Source organism: Ixodes scapularis, unplaced genomic scaffold, assembly GCF_016920785.2.
Source record: "Ixodes scapularis isolate PalLabHiFi unplaced genomic scaffold, ASM1692078v2 PGA_scaffold6__148_contigs__length_123643588, whole genome shotgun sequence".
Lineage (NCBI taxonomy): Eukaryota > Metazoa > Arthropoda > Arachnida > Ixodida > Ixodidae > Ixodes > Ixodes scapularis.
In genome coordinates, this window is record NW_024609881.1 from 57,010,888 (window position 1) to 57,032,021 (window position 21,134).

The 21,134-nt window shown below is 48.2% G+C and overlaps 1 protein-coding gene across 1 annotated transcript; it reads left to right on the forward strand.

Moving 5' to 3' along the window:
- Positions 1-260: 260 nt before the first annotated feature.
- Positions 261-20,372, forward strand: LOC115328622 (double-strand break repair protein MRE11). The gene is made up of 6 exons (XM_029989935.3): positions 261-711; positions 11,781-12,255; positions 12,716-12,916; positions 14,144-14,267; positions 15,770-15,935; positions 19,391-20,372. Exons 1-6 carry the CDS (start codon positions 627-629, stop codon positions 20,119-20,121), a joined length of 1,782 nt encoding a protein of 593 aa, XP_029845795.2. The 5' UTR covers positions 261-626; the 3' UTR covers positions 20,122-20,372.
- The last annotated feature ends 762 nt before the right edge of the window (positions 20,373-21,134 follow it).

Below are 21,134 nucleotides of genomic sequence, written 5' to 3' on the forward strand. Positions count from 1 at the left end.
GCGCGAGAAATCAAATCAAATGTTTGTCTTTCTTAGACTTAGGCTAGGTGGCGCAAGCTACCACCCGATACAAAGGGTATAGCCAGTAACATCCGGCATCGTCACGTGACCCTCTAAGGTCACGTGACCCCCCCAAGTCACTTGACCCCCCCCCCCCCCCCCCCGTACCCTTCCCTCCTCCTCCTCAAGAGCTGCGCTCTAATTCGGTGTTACAGGGAGTTGTAAACGGCTTCCACTTTTACGACCGAGAGCAAGGCTGCAGAAACTGCTAATAACTTGCATACGTAGAAAATCGTGCTAATCTGTATATCAGTTTGGAATATAAAATCAGCTAATGAAGTTATCTTGTTATTACTCTTCCGGCTGGCATAAAACAAGATTATACTAAACTAATAAATGTGATAAAAACGTCAAATTAACCTAGGCGGCGCAAGCCGCCACCCTATTCGAAATATTAAGTTTACCTTGCCTTGCTTAGTCTATTCATACGACTACCGTTTTCCCGCGAAAACCTGACGTGCGTCGCGTGTGTTTGTCGGCGTTGTCGTTCCTCTGTTAGCGCGCTGTACGAATTACGAATGCTGTGAAGCGGAGTTTGAGCCCAACGTTCACGAGAAGCGGTCACAATGAGTCGACGTGAAGAGGACACCTTTAAGATCCTCGTCGCCTCGGACCTTCACCTGGGCTACGAGGCCAAGGACGCGCTGCGCAGTGAGTCAGGTAAAGATGTCGCTGGTCTGCCGCTGGCGTGGCCTAAGAAGAGGGGAGGAGCCTGGGAGAGGGGAGGGGGAGGGGCTATTGCGGAGCGCCAATGGCGAGGTGCGCGGAGGAGCGCGCGTCGGGAAGCAGGCACGGGCGCTGCGGGCTCCTATTTCAGTTGCTTTGTTGGAGTACAGATGGCGCTACGAGCGCGCTGTCGCGTGGAGTGGGGAAGACAGGGCGACAGGGCAAACGGGCGCACCAAGGAGGCGGACACCTCTTTGAGTTGCTTTGTCAGAGTACAGATGGCGCTACGAGCGGCGCAGTGCGCTCGTGACGGTTGTGCGCCTTTGCGCTACGCGGTGAAACGGGCGCACGGTCGCACTAGCGACGCCGGCATGTTGTCGCAGCCCTGTCGTGACGGCTCTTGCGGCGCGCCGCCGTGTTTCGCTTGCTTTTTGACGGCTCTGCGCTCGGTCGCGCGTCGTCGCTCTCTCTGCGCGCTTTTAAACATGGCGCTAGTCACGCGATGAACTTGGGGTCCCTTTCGTGCGCGCTTTTAAACTGCAGATGACGGGGCTCTGTTGCGCTTTTGAGTTTATACATTTGAACAGTGATTGCAGTGATGTCTTGTAAAATTTAATCGGAATATATAAAGCCATCCCTGATTGATAGAGTTTGACGTCTATTTTTAGGTTATTAATTGTCGTATCAATACCGCTTTTCTTCTAGCAGTCTTCTAGCTGAAAGGCTCAATATAAAAAAAAAAAATAAAACGCATTACGTATAGTGCTGGTACCTGATCCCCCCCCCCCCCCCCCCCCCTCACTAACGGAGATGAAAGCGGGGAACAGAAATAACTCTCGTATAGTAATAATGTTATCATTTTTGCATGAAAAAGCAACGGTAGAAAATTGCGAAGGGAAATAAATTTCCTTATCACACATTTATGTTTTCTTTTCACATTTTTTTCGTTAGTTTCAGTACGGATCTTGTGATCCGAAATTGGAGCAAGCAAGCCCAAAAACACAACTACGCAAAGCAGCAGAGACTGGGTTAAAGAATTATACATATATCATTTTGGGACTCCACAATTAGCTCACATTTCTCACCTACCTTCAAAACAACTTCTCACAAGGTGTATCAAGTGATGAAAAAAAAAAAAAAATACAGTAGAGATATTTCGACTTGTGTACGTGATCAACCTATCGCGCGAGCACGGACATAGCAACCGGAGCAGCTATCATCCAAGCATTTCAGACTGCTGCCGGGCGAAAACAATAAAAATGAAGGAACAGCTGCACTGCGCGATAAACCGGCCCTCACGTTAGGGTGCCAGTTTGGAATTTTGCTTTTTGTGGTGGTGCTCAGATACGGGTTCCCCACCAATGCAAGCCTCGTCATCGTCCGTTCATTAGAGCTCAGTTATAAAATTTATTGAGGTTTTTCGTGTTTTGTTTTTTGCTTCCAAAGCACCTGTCAACGTGCTCCCGGCACTACTTGACCGCGCGCAGAGCAGAAGAAGTCGCGGTGTTACAAAGTCCCTACATAAGAGCAATTCTTACAGGCTGCGACATTCTTTGAAGCGCCGACGGCTTGACGGAGCACTTTTAAGGAAGCGAATGGCGGCGCACAGCAGAAGACTGAACGGAATGACGCCATTTTGTTTCAGCGGAATGGGCCCCGTCATTTGGATTGTTTCTCGTTACTTGTAAAATTAATAATGAAGGGACTTTACAGTGTTAAGAAGCGGGGCGTCCCCTACATCGTGATGTCACCGTCCTCCAAGCGCCGGCCGCTCCCAATGCACCCTTTGGCTACGCGGTCACTGTCGTGCTGTCGACTGTCGTGTGACCGCCAGTGACCGCCTGTGGCCGTGTGGACGTACACTTTCGCTCGCGGCTCCCGGAAGGCTCCCACTTGCTTTGCAGTCACTTGCTTTCTCTTTCTTTATGACAGCATTTCAGAAATTTCATAACATAAGTATCGTGATAGTTTAATACCAAAATTTATTTCTCTTAAAAAAAAGAAAAAAGAAATCCTCGTTGCCCTTTTTAGTGCGACACCTTTAAGCTCAATTATCATACTCAATCTCGAGCCCTTGTTTGTTTCATTCTCCCAAGCTTGCCGATCGATACCAGGGGGTCCGGAGACTGTGCCAGTCTGACAAAGGCACGAAAGAAGCCAAGCGAATTCGATCAATCTTAATGTACGAGAGTTTCCCAATCAACTCATAAACCGTCATACATACGCAGAATGGGAGTCGTGGAAAAATGGACAGAAATCTAACGACACTTTTTTGGCAGTGCCAGATAATATGTGTGTGTGTGTAAGGGGGGGGAGGGGGGGGATCATAACGCGTTGACACGTGCTGAAACGCGCAGTTGTTCGGCGGCGCAAGTGCACATGCTTCGGACGGTGGCGAATTCTGAGTTAGGTTCCGAATTGAATTCTACATTGATATTGGGAACTTCTAGCAATCCGTTACCGTGTTCCGCGTACTGCGCTACCGTCCGCTCAAGGTATCATCGGGGCGCGCCCTTAAAAGCATGCTTCAGAGGCTCCTGTAGTGCGGTACGCGAAACACGGTAGCGGATTGCTAAAAGTCCCTATTACTACTATCTATGACTACAAACTGTTCAGAACGCTATTGAGCCAAAATATTGTGCTACTTTTACTCTGAAATTGTTTCTCCCCACGTATCGTCACCTCTAGTTGACTTCTTCAGACATGGCTGGCATACGTCAATCGTACAAACCCACCGTAGGGACGTACCGTTCAGAAGTCTGGCACTCTGAAACTATTATGTTTTCTTGTTTTTTAGACTACCCAGCTATGCGGAGAGTCAAATAAAAACACAAAAAGCTGTATGAAAGTAAGACAAAGCATAGAAGAGTAAAATAAGGAATAAGGAGAAATATAGTAGATTTTTTATTCTGCGATGAATATGAACAGAGTTTTAAGTCGCACTGAATAAACTGATGCACTTTACACACAGAAGTCGGATCTATTTCAAGATACGCGTATTCATTTCAAATACAATTCATAATGCGACCGTTGGATATAAAGAGAAAAACAATTATATGTTGCTCTTTCAAGACGAAATCAAAACTAGCCCATAAAGGGGGCGGTAAAACAAATTCTGTATTTTGCGCGAATACGGCCTATACCCACGTCAGACGGGAAGGTAAATGTCATTTTGATCGAATGTCATTCATCGCTCGGCGAATCAGCTCGTGATGCTATAGTTCTGCATGTGGCGGGTGCACGCGCAGCGGCTTATTAAACACGCGGATTGGCCGAGCTGTAATGTCATTTTGCTCAAATGTCATTTAACGTGCCCGTCTGGCAGGGGTATTAGTACAGTGGTCTCAAACTTATTTGAGTGTCGGCTTATAGATTAGACACGACAACTGCGTGGGCACTCGACTTCGGCTCGTAACAGTCAATGCCTCGGCGGACACTCGGATCGTGGCTCGTGTCCACCCACTGCGGTGATGAGAATAGCCGTAACAATTCCTGGATTCCTGGAGCCGTTTAACGGCATAGGATTGGCACGAGGCCACGTGGCCGCTTGTTCTGGCTTAGATTTGAGGGGATAGACGATGCATATAGATATTTCTCGAATTTTTTTAGCGACTGCCCATTGCCTAGAAAGAAAAACTAAGTCAAGTTTATTCAGTTATTAACGTTAGTGAGTGATTTTAAGTAGTAATTGGCGAAGGTACAAAAATCGTTTCGTGACTCCTTTGATGGTGATATTTATATTTTTTTTGAAGGCGAGAATCCCGAGCTTTTAGCTTTATTTTTGGCAGTTGCTCCTGTTGATCGAGAGATCGCGCAACCGAGATGCATCCCTCAACGAATAGCTCGCTCTTGCATTACAAAAAGCTGGAAAGCAAAAAATAAAACAATACAAAGGGCAAATGAACACGGATAAGTTTAAACTATGTGAATACGTTAAAAGAGCAGAGGTACTTTTCGAGCAAAAATGAATCGACGACACGAGATCACTACGGCGCATGCCATGTCTAGCGGTCGAGACATTGGAACCGCGGGACTCGAAGCTGATAGCCTACGGGCCGCGTGTTTGAAACCCCTGGCTTAGAACGAATCCCTGCACGTTCATGACCAATGAAACACGCGTTCGTTTTTCTCCGCACGAAATGAACGTCGCAGAAAAAAGAAAAAAAAAAAAAAAAAGCAGCGTTTATTTTCTCAACTTGCAGTCAGAACAAGCGGCCGAGTGATCTGGAGCCGATGATATGCCGCCGGTGTGGATCATAGCCACACGCTGAGGTTGGCAAAGCACAGGACACGCGCTGAGTTTCAGACATTATTTGGGTTCGGCGTCGTGATTGCCGCGATCGGACACACGAGCCACTATACCCGAATGCTTGTCGAGCTATCGATCATCACGAGTCCAAATCGGGTGCTCACGCGATGCTCGGGTTCAATCTATGAGCCGCATTTAAATATTATCACTAGGGGACTATACCAACACTGCGACCCCCACGCTACGTCATCAAGTTTTGCGAAGGATAGACTGAAAGAACACGCTCAGAAGTTTCTCGGTCAGTGGTGTTGCGTGCGGGTATACCTGGGTCCCACGAGCGCCAGTAAACTCGTGTAAAGTGAAACACATTCCAACTGAATGTCCTTGCACCGCCCATTTGTAGGGGTAGTGCAACAATTCTAGTGTTAAAAAAATTGTCAGTTTTTTTTTCTTTTTCTTTTTTTTGCATCCAATCACTACGAATGACATGTAACAAAACGACGAATAACTGAGGAAAGTGAGACGTTTAACAAAACGAATTTGTACAAATCCACGATCCCGGCACGTCGCAGAACAAAGTTGTTTTTCTTGTCTTAAAAAAAAAAGAAAAGAAGAAAAAAAGAGAGATGCTTTTGATGGCATTGCGGCCATCTTAGTGGCATTTACAGTCAGTGCCTCCATCACGCGCTCTTTGTCTTTCGCAGCGCTTTGGCTAGAGTGTACTTTGGCTGCGTGTATAGGGAGTATTCACTGTCGGCCATAGCTGTGTGCGCGAATGCTGACCGCGTGCTGATGGCGAGCTTGCACAGTTCTTTTGCAACGTGCATTCCGCACCATCAAGAGTGCCGGTCTTAGCAACCTATTGATGTGAGCTCTTTCTGAGCATGCGCTCTAAACAGCACCCACAAATATGGCGTCCAGTGAATACTCCCTACAGCTGCGTAAGCACTCTTCCGCTTTCAAGACGAGAGAGCAACAAAACGACGAATAACTGAGGAAAGTGAGACGTTTAACAAAACGAATTTGTACAAATCCACGATCCCGGCACGTCGCAGAACAAAGTTGTTTTTCTTGTCTTAAAAAAAAAAAAGAAGAAAAAAAGAGAGATGATTTTGATGGCATTGCGGCCATCTTAGTGGCATTTACAGTCAGTGCCTCCATCACGCGCTCTTTGTCTTTCGCAGCGCTTTGGCTAGAGTGTACTTTGGCTGCGTGTATAGGGAGTATTTACTGTCGGCCATAGCTGTGTGCGCGAATGCTGACCGCGTGCTGATTGCGAGCTTGCACAGTTCTTTTGCAACATGCATTCCGCACCATCAAGAGTGCCGGTCTTAGCAACCTATTGATGTGAGCTCTTTCTGAGCATGCGCTCTAAACAGCACCCACAAATATGGCGTCCAGTGAATACTCCCTACAGCTGCGTGAGCACTCTTCCGCTTTCAAGACGAGAGAGCTCGCGCTGGAGGCGGAGCTTCGACTGCGCACTTCGCCTGTCACCACGACTATTCGCCCCGAGATTCGATCGACACGGCTCATACGGTGAAAATCAGAACTACGCTTTGTTTTACACTTACTTGGAGCAAAAGGAATGCTACGCGCGTGAGGCCGAAGCCATGGGAGACGCCAATGCAGCGCTCGCGCACTGGGATCAAGTGCTAAGAGCTCGTGCTCTGTACCCTTGCCCGTGCTCTGTGCCGCTGGTCTGGATGGTTTGCCTCCACCCGCATTGTGGACAGATGGAATCACCACATGCCTCATAGAGAACCATAGATAAACAAAAGCACGCTTCCATACAATCCAATCTGGGTCTCGAGGCCAATAATGTTTGTTTTGTGCGCCATAAAGAGAGCAAGACGCGTTATCGTAACTGTTTTCTAACGCCTACAAACGAGACAAAATGCCTTTATATAAAATCGGCTTCGATACTTAGAGTGATGACATAACGAGGAAAGGATCATGCCGGCGGCATCGCTTCTTTCGCCTATTGTTCGTGATAGCCTAGATCAGGGGTCTCAAACACGCGGACCGCATGCGGCCCGCGACTCGCCGAGACGCAGCCCGCAGGCAACCGGCTACGAGTCCCGGTTCCCATGTCTCGAGTACTAGAAATGGCCTGCGCCATCGTGATCTCATCTCGCCGATTCATTTTCGCTCGGAAATTGGCCCTCTTTTTTCAACTTTTTCACATCGTTTCTATATACCGTATCTGTGTTCATTTGCCCTTTGTTTCGCTTTATGTTTTGCTTCCCAGTTTTTTGTAATGTACAACAATTCCGCGACATTCGTCACACATTCTCGTTTTGCCGCCCCTCTATCTTTTCTTTTTTTTTACTATTTACAGGTTGAAGCGTTTTATTATTTTTTCGTCGCCCATACCGGATTCAAGAGTACACAAATATGCGGATGGCTCCGGTCAGCTGTGCCCGGGAACAAAGCGAGAGGCGCCTTGGGGTCGCCAACGTGGCCTCCAACGAAGGATTATTGAGTTGACTGACGAAGTTCGTCCCGACAGCCTTGGAGAGATTCCGCCTTCTCCTAGCTTCTGGCGCGTTTGTGGGATTATCCCTTACCGCATGGATTATCCTCTTCCTCCGTCCGGACTTCGATGGCGACACAGCGACGAAGGACGTCTGGCCCCTCGGCGCGGGTGTGGTTAACGCGAATGGCGCTGTTTGAGGGAGAGGGGAAGGCATAGCTGTACGTTGAGACAATGGCCCTATTGCTTTGGTCGGGGCATTGTCCATCGGGATTCCCTGCTAGCGATGTGGAGAAATGTGACGTTATAAAAGGAGCGGCAAGCGGCTGCTAGCGTGGGTGCGATTGCGCTATGAGCAAAAAGTTTCCATATGCCGCCAACGAAGTTTTGACGCAAAAAAACCATCCTGTCGGCAAAAAAAAAAATTTTTTTTTTCATTGCGCGCTTTCAATTGTGACGGACGGCTCAAGGAGCCGCTTGTAGTAAAACATTGACGATCTTGCGAAGTACTGGTAAGCAAAGTAAGGTTATCGTCATAATCTAAACCCTGAAAAAAGGAGAAAAAAAAACTGAACAAGACGACTCTCCTTGTATCAAGGTTTAAATTATATTTCCTAAACAGCTCACGTGCACACTTTCTCTCCTTGCAAAGGTTATCGTGTCGCAGACGGCACAAGCCGATGCCCCGGCGGCGGCGTCTCTGTGAGCGTGCACACAGCGGCGCAGCTGACCGATCGCCGTCTGGCCGGGCAAACAGCCCAAATGCGCGCTTGAAGCGTGGAAACGGCGTGATGAAACGAAAGGCCAAGGGTAACTACAGGACAAACGGAGAAAACCGATGCAAAGGTGTGCACCAACGTAAACAACGGTAGAAAAGTGCGGTCGCTCGCCGCTATGAAATCCGTCCTCAAACTCAGTAATGCGCGCCCGCATTCCTTTCCTGCTGCTCGTACTTTTTCTAACTTGATGATCACTCTGTCGCGGGGCATGCCGACGAAACGCTGGGCGGGGCTACAACCAAGCGCGGCGCAGTTTACCAAGGCTCTTGCCGCGAATCACCATCGACTCAACCACCACCATGGGTGTTACGGGTGTTCAACGTCGTCATGTGACGTAGGTTCAAGGCATGTATACAAATGACGAAGCAGATTCCACTGGAACAAAATGGCGCCATTCCGTTCAGTCTTCTGCTGTGCGCCGCCATTCGCTTCCTTAAAACTGTACCGCCACGCAGTCGGCGCCTCAAGAAATGTCGCAACTAGTAGGAAGCTCTTATCTAGGGACTTTGTAACACCGCGACGTCCCCTGCCCAGCGCGCAGTCAAGTAATGCCAAGAGCACGTTGACAGGTATTTCGGGAACAAAAACAAGACACAAAAAACCTCAATAAATTCTATAACTTAGGTCTAATGAACGGACGATGACGAGGCTTGTATTGGTGGGGAACACGTATCTAAACACCACCGCGAAAAAAAGAAAAAAAAAAAAAAAATTCCAATCGGGCATTGTGGCGTGGGAGCCAGTTTTTCGCGCAGTGCAGCTGTTCCTTTATTTTTACTGTTTTCGCCTGGCAGCAGTTGCTACACTGCGAAGTTTGAAATGCTTGGATGATAGCTGCTCCGGTTTCTATTTCCGTGCTCGCTCGATTGGTTGATCCTGAGCCTTTTATACTGGGTTGATCATCTACAGAAGTGGAAATATTTCTACTGTATTTTTTTTTTTCTCGTGTTATTGATACACTGAGTGAGAAGTTTGATGGTGGGCGAGAGATGTGAACTAATTGTGCAGTCCAAAAAATTGGATATATGTAAAATTCTTTAACCCAGTCCCTGCTGCTTTGCGCCGTAATGCCTTTTGCCTTGCTCGCTCCAATTTTGGGTCACAATAACCGTGCACAAACTAACAAACGTACGAAAAGAAAAAGAAATTTGTGAAAAGAAAGCAGGAATATCTGATAAGGAAATTCATTTCCCTTCGCAATTTACGAGCATTGCTTTTTCATGCAAAAATAACAACTTTATTACCGTTCGAGAGTTATTTCTGTTCCTCGCTTTCATCTCCTTTAGTGAGAGGTCAAGTACCCAGTGCGTTGTCTTTGTTTGTCTTGAGCCTTTCAGCTAGCAGACTGCTAAAACAAAAGCAGTATTGATAGACAACCAATAATCTAAAAATAGACGTCAAACTGTCTATCAAAAAGGGATTGTTTTACGCATTCCGAATTACTTTCACAAGACCTCACTGCCATCACTTTTCAAATGTGTACACTCAAAAGCGCTACAGAGCCCCGTCATCTGCAGTTTAAAAGCGCGCAGAAAAGTGAGCGCGAGTTCATCAAGTGACCAGCGCCATAAGCGCGCCTAGAGAGCGACGACGCGCGACCGAGCGCAGAGCCGTCAAAAGCAAGCGAAACACGGCGGCGCGCCGCAAGAGCCGTCACGACAGGGCTGCGACAACATGCCGGCGTCGCTAGTGCGACAGTGCGCCCGTTTCACCGCGTAGCGCAAAGGCGCACAACCGTCACGAGCACACTGCGCCGCTCGTAGCGCCATCTGTACTCTGACAAAGCAACTCAAAGAGGTGTCCGCGCTGTCCGCGTCGTTGTTGCGCCCGTCTGCCCCGTCTTCCCCACTCCACGCGACAGCGCGCTCCTAGCGCCATCTGTACTCTGACAAAGCAACTGAAATAGGAGCCCGCAGCCTCCGTGCCTGCTTCCCGGCGCGCGCCCCTCCGCGCACCTTGCCATTGGCGCTCCGCAATAGCCGCTCCCCCTCCCCTTTCCCAGGCTCCTCCCCTCTTCTTAGGCCACGCCAGCGGCAGACCAGCGACATCTTTACCGTGAGTCAGACCGACGTGCTAAAACAGTGCGCGACACTGCTATCGCGAACACGATATGAGCGCTTTTTTTTCGACGCTGGGGATATCAGGTTTCTGCCCGCCAGCTGTCTTTCTTTTCAGACCATGCACTGGTACAATCTCAAATGCAGTTAGCGGGAACACGGGAGTGCGGGGCGTCGTGTACTACCAGAGCACTCCGACGACCCGCGCCCAACTGCAGCGCCTCCGCAACAGTGCAGTTACGCGCCTGGCCATTAGAATGCTCTGATGGTACACGATGCCACGCGCTCCCATGTTCCCGCTAACTGCGACTAAGACGTACTACATATGATTCTGGACTTCTCACAATTTCAGGTGTATCCATTCTCTCAAATAACCTGGATACCATCTTGTCGATCTTGTGCATATTCATCGCAACAATATTCTCATTGAACACAGTTTTTTTTTCTTTTCTAGTACTGTAGCAGACCTCGGGCAAAAAATTGCCATCGCAATGACTAACCTTTCTCCATTAAATTTGTATAAGGCTTGTTTATCACAGATGTACGCCTATGTTCTGTCGAGGAGGGGTAGGTTACCAGTGAGCCGCAAGCCGCACGAGGCTCCTGATCTGCGTTTACGCCATCCCTGCTCTGGAGCGTGTTGTCTCGAAGGACATTTTCACTTCAGCTCAAAGTGTATGGCTCCTTGTAGCTTTTCCTTTGCTCTCATTTATAGCAAAACGGAGTATATACGCCTCACAAACTAGTGAGTTGACGGCGCCTATCACAACCTTGCTTAAAGGGGCCCTGCAACGACTTTTTGACTGGTTTTTAATTTGCACCGAACCTGAGCGCACTGAGTGTAGTAACTTAGTGAAACTTATCTTTTCGTTCTCGAATTTCGCTTTATTCTAAAGTTATAGACAAAATAAAATGACAAAAACAGGCAAAAAATAACCTCCTTCATGACGTCCTTGGTCCTGGCTTGGGTGGCCGTGAACTAGAGGAGGGATAGTGAGCTCAGCGAGCGCTCACGGCTGCCACACTTCGTGTCGACGGCTCAAGAAGGCGCCACTAAAGCGTGTGCAGGATAGGCTGGATGAAGCGGGTGTGTTTGCTTTCATTAATTGAAGTTAGTTAACAAATTTTAGTCGGTCATTCGACTTATCGTGACGATTAGTCCCCTAAATTAAGTCCCTGTGGCCATATAACTTACCTGCAGACTAGGTTAGGTTTCAAAAGCTTTTTTTAAAAAATAAAAATCTGTAGATTCATACTGTGTCGTCATATGTCGTTGTCTCGTCTGTACAGTCAGGTCTCTTAATACGAATGCCCCGGTGTGTGCACAAAATTTTCAAGGACGAATCGGGTGAATACATGCATTTTTGCCTCATTATCGTGGACAACTTGAATTATGAAAATTTTTTGAGGCAAACGGAGGTGTCCATCTTACTGAGGCACGGCTGTACCTCCTTCCGTCCTTCACGGACTACATTACTTCTCCACTGCCGCAGAAAATGACTCCATCAACACCTTCAAGGAGATCCTCGAGATTGCCGTGAAGCACGAGGTCGACTTCATCCTGCTCGGCGGAGACATGTTCCACGAGAACAAGCCGCCACGCTGGGTGGAGCACGAGACGCTGAAGCTGCTGCGCCAGCACTGCCTGGGCGACAAGCCCGTCCGCTTCGAGATGCTCAGCGACCAATCGGAGAACTTCGGCTTCTGCGCCTTCCCCAACGTCAACTACGAGGACGCCAACCTGAACGTCTCGTACCCTGTGTTCACGGTGCACGGGAACCACGACGACCCGACTGGCTCGGAGAACTTGAGTGTGGTGGACGTGCTCGCCACGTCGGGGCTCGTCAACTACTTCGGTAAGGTGACCAACATGACGGACGTGCGCCTGTCGCCACTGCTGCTGCGCAAGGGGCGCACGCTGCTCGCCCTCTACGGGCTTGGCTGGATTCGGGACGAGCGGCTGCACAGGTGTGTACGGCTTGGGCTCTTCTTAAAGCGACGCCTCAATGCGAGAACCCCGCTTGGAACACGTCCCCGGCTGGTGTGTCTGCCGTGTCCTAAAAACTGGTCCCACAATTTCTGCCGGATGACGTCGTAGAACTGTTGCATCGTCACCGGTTACGATCCTGGTGGTGTTGCAGCGGCAAACGGTGTATGTGGCAGACGGTCCGCGGAAGCTTCGACAGCCGGGATCTGGAACGCCACGACGGCGGCGACACGCACATTTGCTCGCGGTTTATGCCAGCATTGCTACAACCAACCACCGGGATCAGGACATCCGACAGCACGACACCGCTGTTGATGCATGGGCGGAATGGGGCGCGAGACATGCGAGTTGGAGACGCGTTCCGGGCACCGTAACATTGTCCTTTACGTCTCCAGTCGACCTCCAAACGCATCTTATTTCCGACGGGTGTGTGGCTCGCAGGCTGTTCCGCGATGGCAAGGTGAAGATGCTGCGTCCCCGCGAGCAGACGGAGGACTGGTTCAACCTCATGGTGCTGCATCAGAACCGGGCCAAGCACGGGGCCACCGACTACATCCCGGAGACCTTCCTGGACGACTTCCTCGACCTCGTCGTCTGGGGCCACGAGCATGAGTGCCGCATCGAGCCAGAGTGGAACGGGAGGTATGCTGTCCGTGTGGTCACCGACCTCGATGCTCACTGATGCTCTATCGGTCAGAGCAGTTTATATTGAGGCTGTGGCCTATGGGCGGAAGCTGCTGCCTGCTATACTTCGTTTCACCGTAACTTGACAGAGAGCAAATGCTGCGGTCCTCTGGAACCAATAGGAACGACGGAGACGAAGCGCATGGCAGACCTTACCTAAGGTACTATCTTAATCGCATTTAGCGGAAACACGGGAGTGCGTGGCATCGGGTACTGTCGGTGCACTGCAACGGCCGGGCGTGCAACTGCAGCGTTGCGGATGGACTGCAGTTGAGCGCCGTTGGAGTGCTCCGACAATACCCGACGACACACGCTCCCGTGTTCCCACTAACTGTGATTAAGAGTATAGGGGCGAGAGTGTAACAGTTGGAGATGAAAGAAAGGAGGAACTCCCCTCTTACCCATATCTTTTGTGTGTTCTAGACGTCGTCTTTGTCCCCCCAGAGAATTAGCCTTTCATTCAGAATTCCTACAAATGTGGCTTTCCTCTCTCCAGCCTGAGACTTTGACAGCACTGTGCGCAACCAGTGAGAGAGAGTGTGGCCACCTGTCTCCCTCCGACGCGCCGATTGGCTCGCTGGGACCGTAGCCTTTGCTGTTTGCCAAGTTATTGCAAGATGAAGTGCAGAACAAGCCGACTTTGTGATAATACATTGTGCCATACTTTATATCTTCTAGAGGGTCAGGGGTTGTTATGTGTAATTCTTGTAATTCAAAGACCCCAGGTTAGCGGTGGAGTGCGTTCACCGAACTTCCTTTCTGCAGCGGAGGTGCTGGCCGCCATTTAACTCCCTACTGTCGGGCCCTCTGTGCAAAATACGACTTAGCAGATTAGCAGCACTTTGTAAAATTGGCAGCTGTACCATACTAGCCAAATGTCGCGTCTGCAATGGGAACATCAGACTTCAAGACATTATATATCATCAGATGTCGGGGAAACATCAGACATGAGAATCGGCTATTATACAACCAATGTGGCATTGACTTTCTTTTGGTGCAACAATGGGGATGTTGTGTTAACCAACTGCCAGAACAAGAGTGCGTTACATTGCGAAATAACGAGAAAAAGGTAGAGTATTCCTTTCCCTGTAGCACAGAATGCGAGGGTATTGGGCTGATGCTGGCCTAGAACAGGTCCCTTATTGCATGCTCCAGAGGATAAAACAGTTGGGTGGCACGTTGCAGGTTCCACGTAACTCAGCCTGGCAGCTCGGTGGCCACCTCTCTGTGTCCCGGAGAGGCCGTGCCCAAGCACGTCGGCATCCTGGAGATACGCTTCGACGGCAAGAAACGGCACAAGATGACGAAGGTATCGCGACCCTATCTTTTTTTCGTTGTAGGAGTAGGGGCATCAGATATCTGGGTTACATTTGTCTTGCTCTGAACAATGGTCAGCATTGTAGGTTGAACTCACAACCAGCTCAAAATAAAAATATAGTCAATCCCTCAAAGTCACGGCTAGAAATTAACTGACAACTCGCCCTCAAGGTTGCCCCAACACCTTCAATGTCTCACTCATCATCTCTCTGAGCTCGTGATCTCGCCAAACTCACGGACTCGCATCTTTCACTGAACCCAAACTTGCGCCCTTCACTGAACTGACCGAGCTCATGCCCCTCACCAGACTGATAAATTCGCTTATTTCATCCCCTTCACCAAACATGATCTCATTCACCCTCGCCTCACTTCTGGCGGTGAGTTTTGCCGAGGTATACCTAACTCATAAATGCATGTTGCATCACTAATCATGAAATGTGGCTAAGGATACATTGCAACACATAATGCAATTAATCCTTCTGTTATTTGAACTTAGTGATTTCAGTTCCAGTTGGCGGGAGCTGGGATCTCCGGATGTCATCAGAAACCAGGGAGCGCAACTATGGCGGCAGTCTGGCTTTCCCACCAGCTCATTGAGCGCACGTGGACTGTGTTCTGAATTTTTGGGCCTGCGCAACTGCTGCCGTGGTTGCACTTCTCGGTTTGTGCGAGTCCATCCCGCGATCGTGGCTCCAAGCAACCGGTCCCGAAACCCCTACGTACAAGTGACTTATACCCACAGTGTCTTGGATGCATCCAACATTGCATTATGCATTAAAAAAAATTGCAACCCATAATTATGATGTCTCTACTCTAAGATTGGCTCAATGCTTTCATTGCCTTTGTTTGGTATGCAAATGGTGAAAGCATTCAATATAACATGAGTGCAGGCAAGTTGGAATGGGTGCTGCACAAGTAGTGGACAACCTTTAAAGAATGTACCAGTAGCGGTCTCCTTCGCTGAAAGGAAATTGAACAACATTTGCCGCTTTCCCAGATGCAACACAGAATGTATTGTATTGCTTCGCTGTATTGTTGCACGGGGGAACCAGCTACGCACCTAATGCCTCGATGACTTGCGCACTGTGTCCGAGAGAAAGTGCTGCAGTTCCGCGTGCACCCCCTCCCCCAACTTATTTCGCACCTCCCGCTTTCCTCTGAAGCAGGCATCTGTGCTTTTCCCCGTCTCCTACATGCTCTCTTGTTGTATGTGCACGCGCGATTGCTGTCTCGCTACGACATTTCAAACTCGCTTTTCTCACGCATGCGCTGTTGGATTCACAATTGAAGATGCCCCGGTTTGAACCCGGGCACTCGTATGCTTTCTCTGGTTCTTTCTTATACTGGTAAATTTTGGCGCTAGGCTTCGCGTCACAGGAAGTGCGTTACGGGCAACTACCAGTAGCCAGCAGTATTACAGATTCTCCGTTACAAACCCAGATGAACCTTTAGGTGGAAGCCGTTTTTCTAAACGTCCTTTGTCTCCGACCACAGGTTCCCCTGCTGACGGTGCGGCCGTTCTACATCAAGGACATTTCGCTCTACGACCTCACGGACAAGTCCTCTCGGAGGGTGATCACAGACCTGCTAAAGGCCGAGCTTGACTTCTGCGCGGAGCAGGTGGAGGAGTTTCTTGAGAAGTGCGCCTACGAGCGCTCGGGTGCGTTGTGGTCATCTCTTCTCGCAAACGCATCACTCTCTCGGGAAACATGCTTGTCCGTATAGCGCACTTTACGAAATCTGGAGCATCTTTTTTCTTGCAAAGCACTGGCGAAAGCCAATCGTTTAGACCTAAAAGTCTGCACTGTGGCAACAACGTGACACTTCACCGTGCTCAGTGCATACCGTGATTCATACATGGGTAAATTACTTTCAAAATGTAATTTAATTACAATTACAATTACTTAGCTTCCAAAGTAGTTTAACTACAATTACAATTACTACTACGCAAAAGTAGTTCATTCCAATTACAAATTACTTTTTAGAAGTAATGCAATTACTTTACAATTACTTATTTCTGAGATTTACCCGCCTTGGGCCATATAACTGTAAACGAGTTATATGGCCGCTGTATAAATGTATGCATTCTACTTTCCTTTTATGAAATTTGTTAAATGGATTATAGAACTTAATAGTTTGGAGTAATGAACTCCTGCGTTCTTATATTCTCAAAAAATAGAAAAATAAATGGCGACAAAATCCACAGGTGCGAGTTGAATCTCAGAGCTTATGCAAATGGTATCCAAGTCAAAGCAACAAAAAATAAACTTAAAATAATACAAGGAAACAAATATGCGACAGTACTGGTATCATAAAACTCACGTAAAAATGGCTAATAAGAGATACTTGTAAATGACGTCAAACATTTAAATATACGACAACTTACGAAAACATTTCAGCCACGATGATTCGCTGCCTCTCCCTATCTGTGGACTTGTAACATGCCGGATGTGGGTAACCGTAGCACGCGAACTGTGGTCCCTTCCACAAAACTAGTGTTGCAATAGCAGCAACTCTATTGCCAGGGATTCTGGGTTAATTCAGTGCACGGTAACACCCAAAAAGCTCCTGAGGTAGATAATAAATTTAGGATCGTCATGTAGTCAATCATTAGGATAGCAATGATTGTATCGGCGTCTCATAAAAAAAGACCGATTTGAATTTAGCATGGCAAGAACAACCTCGAAAAATTATGACACACTGTAAACGACTTTATTTTCGCGAATTTCGCGAATCGCCTACAATTCGCGAAAAATAAGTCCCCCGAGCAATTCCGGTTTTTTGTAAACACATTGGAATCTATATTGCGACCCCACCGCGTCGCGAAAATTAGAATCCACGAATTATTCCAAAACTGCGGCCTCTTAGACGCCTCGATTTCATGAGTTACTTGAGCGTGTTTCAGCTGGAAGATATAGACGAGCCATTATTTTTTTTTTTTTATAACTAAGTATTATTGAAAGTGACAAAAAAGTTGCCTACCTACAAATGTTTCCTTCTGCAAATTGGAGGTCGCCTTTCAGTTTGTTGAATTTGCTTTCAGAGACGGTGCGGAGAGTTTGCCCCTCACGATTATATTTTTTACATTGCTGCTAATATGTTTAAAGAATTTTTGTAACAATGCCCCGGCAGCCTTTCCTTTTCCATTGTAGATAAGACTGTCGCAGGTTCTTAATGCAAAGCAGCAGTGCGCGCCTCGGGACGGTTCCACAGGCCAGGACGAGAGGACAACGCGTGGAGGGTCACGATAGAGGTGTAAAAGCAAAGTGCCAAGCCAAGCCCTCTATATATAAAAAAGAAGCCTTCAACGAACAACAAATGTAAAAACAAGCACCCTACAGTCTAAGGCCGCGGTTTGTAAGTTTTGGAATCCCATCCAATCAGGCTGACAGACGGTTGAAAGGGTTAGGTAGAGCGAACACTAAATAATGAAGATTTATACAAAAAGGTAGACGAGGATTGGGAGAAGCAAGAGCAGTGTAGCAACAACAGTTGGAAGTAAGGCCTGCAGGGTGAGTCGTGTTAATGAGACCTGCTGCTTCTTTGCTTCTTCGCCTCGATGTTAAAAAGTAGCACGACTTACTGTTAGTGGTACCAACATACGAGATAGAGGAGAAGGGCGTGAAAAACTCTTAAAGAAAAGAGAATAATTTCATGAACAAAAAAGACCCCACCCTTGACTGAAATATGTAAGCGAATATGCTAGCGGCGAAGACGCGTAAGGAGAACCTCGAACCTCCCCGCCTCGACGCGATGATGTGATCGGAGCCAACCAGCTCGACTTCGACCCTCGTGTGGGAATGAGAAATAAGAAAGACCCCTAGAAACAGGAGAAACAGGAAGCGAACGAGACGAAGAGTCAGATTCAACTACGACAGGAACGAAAACGGACGCAAATGTAGCCCTCATTTATCAAATTATTTCTCAAATTCTTCACTAAATCGTTTTACAGCCTACAAAATCCTTCATTTCGTTCTATCCCAGCCTCTTTTTCCCATCCCTCTTTTCCCTTTTTTGAGCAGGTTGGGAGACACTCTCTCCCCTGTCGCTTTGGCTGTGCTGTCGTTCCGTGGCCAGGGGGGAAAAACGCCGCCTCCGCAAAATCTTGCAAAAGTAATTGTAATTGTGCCTGAAATTTAGCAATTACTGACGCTAGAAAGTAATTAAATTACAATTACAATTCCTTTTAGCCAAAAGTAATTATTGCAATTACAAATTACCAGGAAAAGTAATTAAATTACAGTAATTCAATTACTGTAATTGAATTACTACCCAAGTATGCCGTGATTTCTTCCCACAGGTGTTATACCATACAGTGGACTCCCATCAAACCAAACTAGAGGAGGCCACAAATTTTGTATGAATTATGAGAGGTTTGTCTACATATGACGAAAGATAGAATTGTGATGTCGCGTGTTATATGGATGGCTACATTACAAAGCAGGTAACTGACGATTTCCTCCATACAGGTTCACTTATCGTAAGAAGGTATGCCGCACATGAAACTTTGGCACAATGTGCAAATTTATTCCACCCCTCCAAAACGTTGTCCATTGTGGACCGTTTCGACAGCATACGACACCCCCAAACAAATTTAAGTTTGTTGATCCAGCAAAAAAGTTATGTGGATCCTTAGCCCCATCGAGCGCGCTTCTTACCGAGCACCGGTGCACTGCGGAGAAGCAACGCTCACGGAAGCGAGCTCTGCAGTGCACCGGTGCTCGGTAAGAGGCACGCTCAACAGGGTCGTGAGAACAAAAAGTATGAATTGCACGAAAACACCCCTAGAATTCAGCGGCTTATAAATACTTCAAAAGCATAGCAGAACAATCAAAATATCTTTGAATTAACCAGTACTAAATAATAGTTTGAATTATAGCGTGCCTGCTGTGTGCCTCATTGAAAAAAACTGGCCATTATCATTACTGTTTCTAAGCAATAGATTCCCTCAGAGGGTGCAGCGTTTATTCAATGTACTTTTATGTAATCCTTTGAAGGATTAATCTATAAACTTGAAACTTTGCGTCCTCTTGCATAGCATTTTAGAGCTACGAATGTGACCTGCAAATTTCGTAGAAATGAGACTAATTGTTAACATGCTTGCTTCCCTCATAGACGATCCGCGGCAACCTGCAGAACCGCTGATCCGCCTCCGCGTAGAACACGGCGACGACCACGAGACGTTCAGCAGCAACCTCCTGGCGCGCATGTTCCAGGACCGTGTCGCCAACCCGCGCGACATCGTGCTCTTCACCAAGCGACGCACAGAACACACTGCCGCCGGCGTCGACGTAAACCACTTCCGCGAGATCGCGCACGAGGACGCGCTGGCGACGTCGCGTGTCGAAGACCTCGTCCGCGAGTACTTCGAGACAGTCGAAGAGTCGCGGCGGATGATTGTTCTCACCGACATCGGCATGCAGCAGGCGGTGAACCTGTTCGTCGAGAAGGACTGCACCGATGCCATTGTGGAGGCGGTGAAGATACAGGAGGTGCGCGCCACGGACCGCCTCGCAGCACTGGGCGACGAGCTGACGGAGGATAAGTTGGAGGAGGCACTGTTCAGGCTCAAGGACCAATTTGCGGGACGCGCCGAGGCGGAGGCGGCGGAGATCCGGCGCAGGATCGAGGCAGGGGTGGCGAGCCAACGGGGGCGTGCGTCGAGCGCCGCGGGCAACAGCAGCGAGGACGAGATCGACGAGGACATGGACTCCTCGCGGGAGCGGACAACGGCGCGGAAGACGACGCGCGGACGAGGGGGTGCGGCAGGGAGGAGGGGAAGGGGCGCAAGGGGAGCGGTGTCTTCAACGCGTGCCCGCGGAAGGCAGAAGGGTCTCAATCTTTGAGGGAGGATTTACAGATCTGGATCCACCTTGCATCTTGGCGGGCACCACGTGGCGCACGTCTTGCCCTTGTTATGGCATCTTGGCCAGTAAGTGCGAGCAAAGCGCGATTAGTTTTGTCGCTACGTCGATGGTTAGACATTGTTGAACGCAGTCTTGCCAAGCTAGAGTCCCGTGTTACTTTCGAGACTGCACATTTTGTTACAGCTTGTATATAATTTTATGCCTAATAAAAATTTCCATTCCACCCAGGTGACCAGCCAGTTTTTTATCTCGGCAAATATGCGCAGACCACGGTCCCTAGGTGCTTCCGGTCCGAAAGCTTTGTAGACTTCCAGTTTATACTCTGGGACAGCTTTCTGTGGCACTTCAGGATTGAAGACGGTGCACGCATAGCTTTGATCGGCATCAAGCTATGGGCATATCGGTGCCCAAGTCTTTGAGCTGCAAGGCTCTTGGTTCATAAGGTCGTCCTTAAGTATTTGTATAGTAACTTTTTTGTGGACCAGATGTCGCCAATCTTCAAATGAAGGTCGGCGACATCTGGTACAAAACTTGTCAACGTTTGTAGAAATCGTGTACGAGCATTAGTGTTTTGCGAGTCGACGGAAAGCATTCGGTTTCTGCCGAGGCTATACTGCAAAATGGTTAAAGACTATTTAGTATTCGCTATGCTACTTAAACTTTTTGTCTAAATAGTGCAAAAAAGTTACAATCCTAATCACGATGACGAAATATAGTAAGGTCAAGTTGCTTTGGTGGCTGCAGACAAACGCAAGAGGCTGGTGTTGCCACATCAAGACTCTGGGAAAAATTGCTGTCTGAGGGGGCCTTGGCGCACCTGTTGGATCGGTTTGTCCCTGTGAAAAGTTCATTGGGAATACTTTCCAAAATAAACGGACAGAGCGTACGGGGCTAATTGTCACTGCAAGACATAACTAAAATTTGTCAATGAACCTATCCGCATATTTGCGCCGCTAGCCTGGCTGCCGGAGTAGTAACATTAGGGCATCACA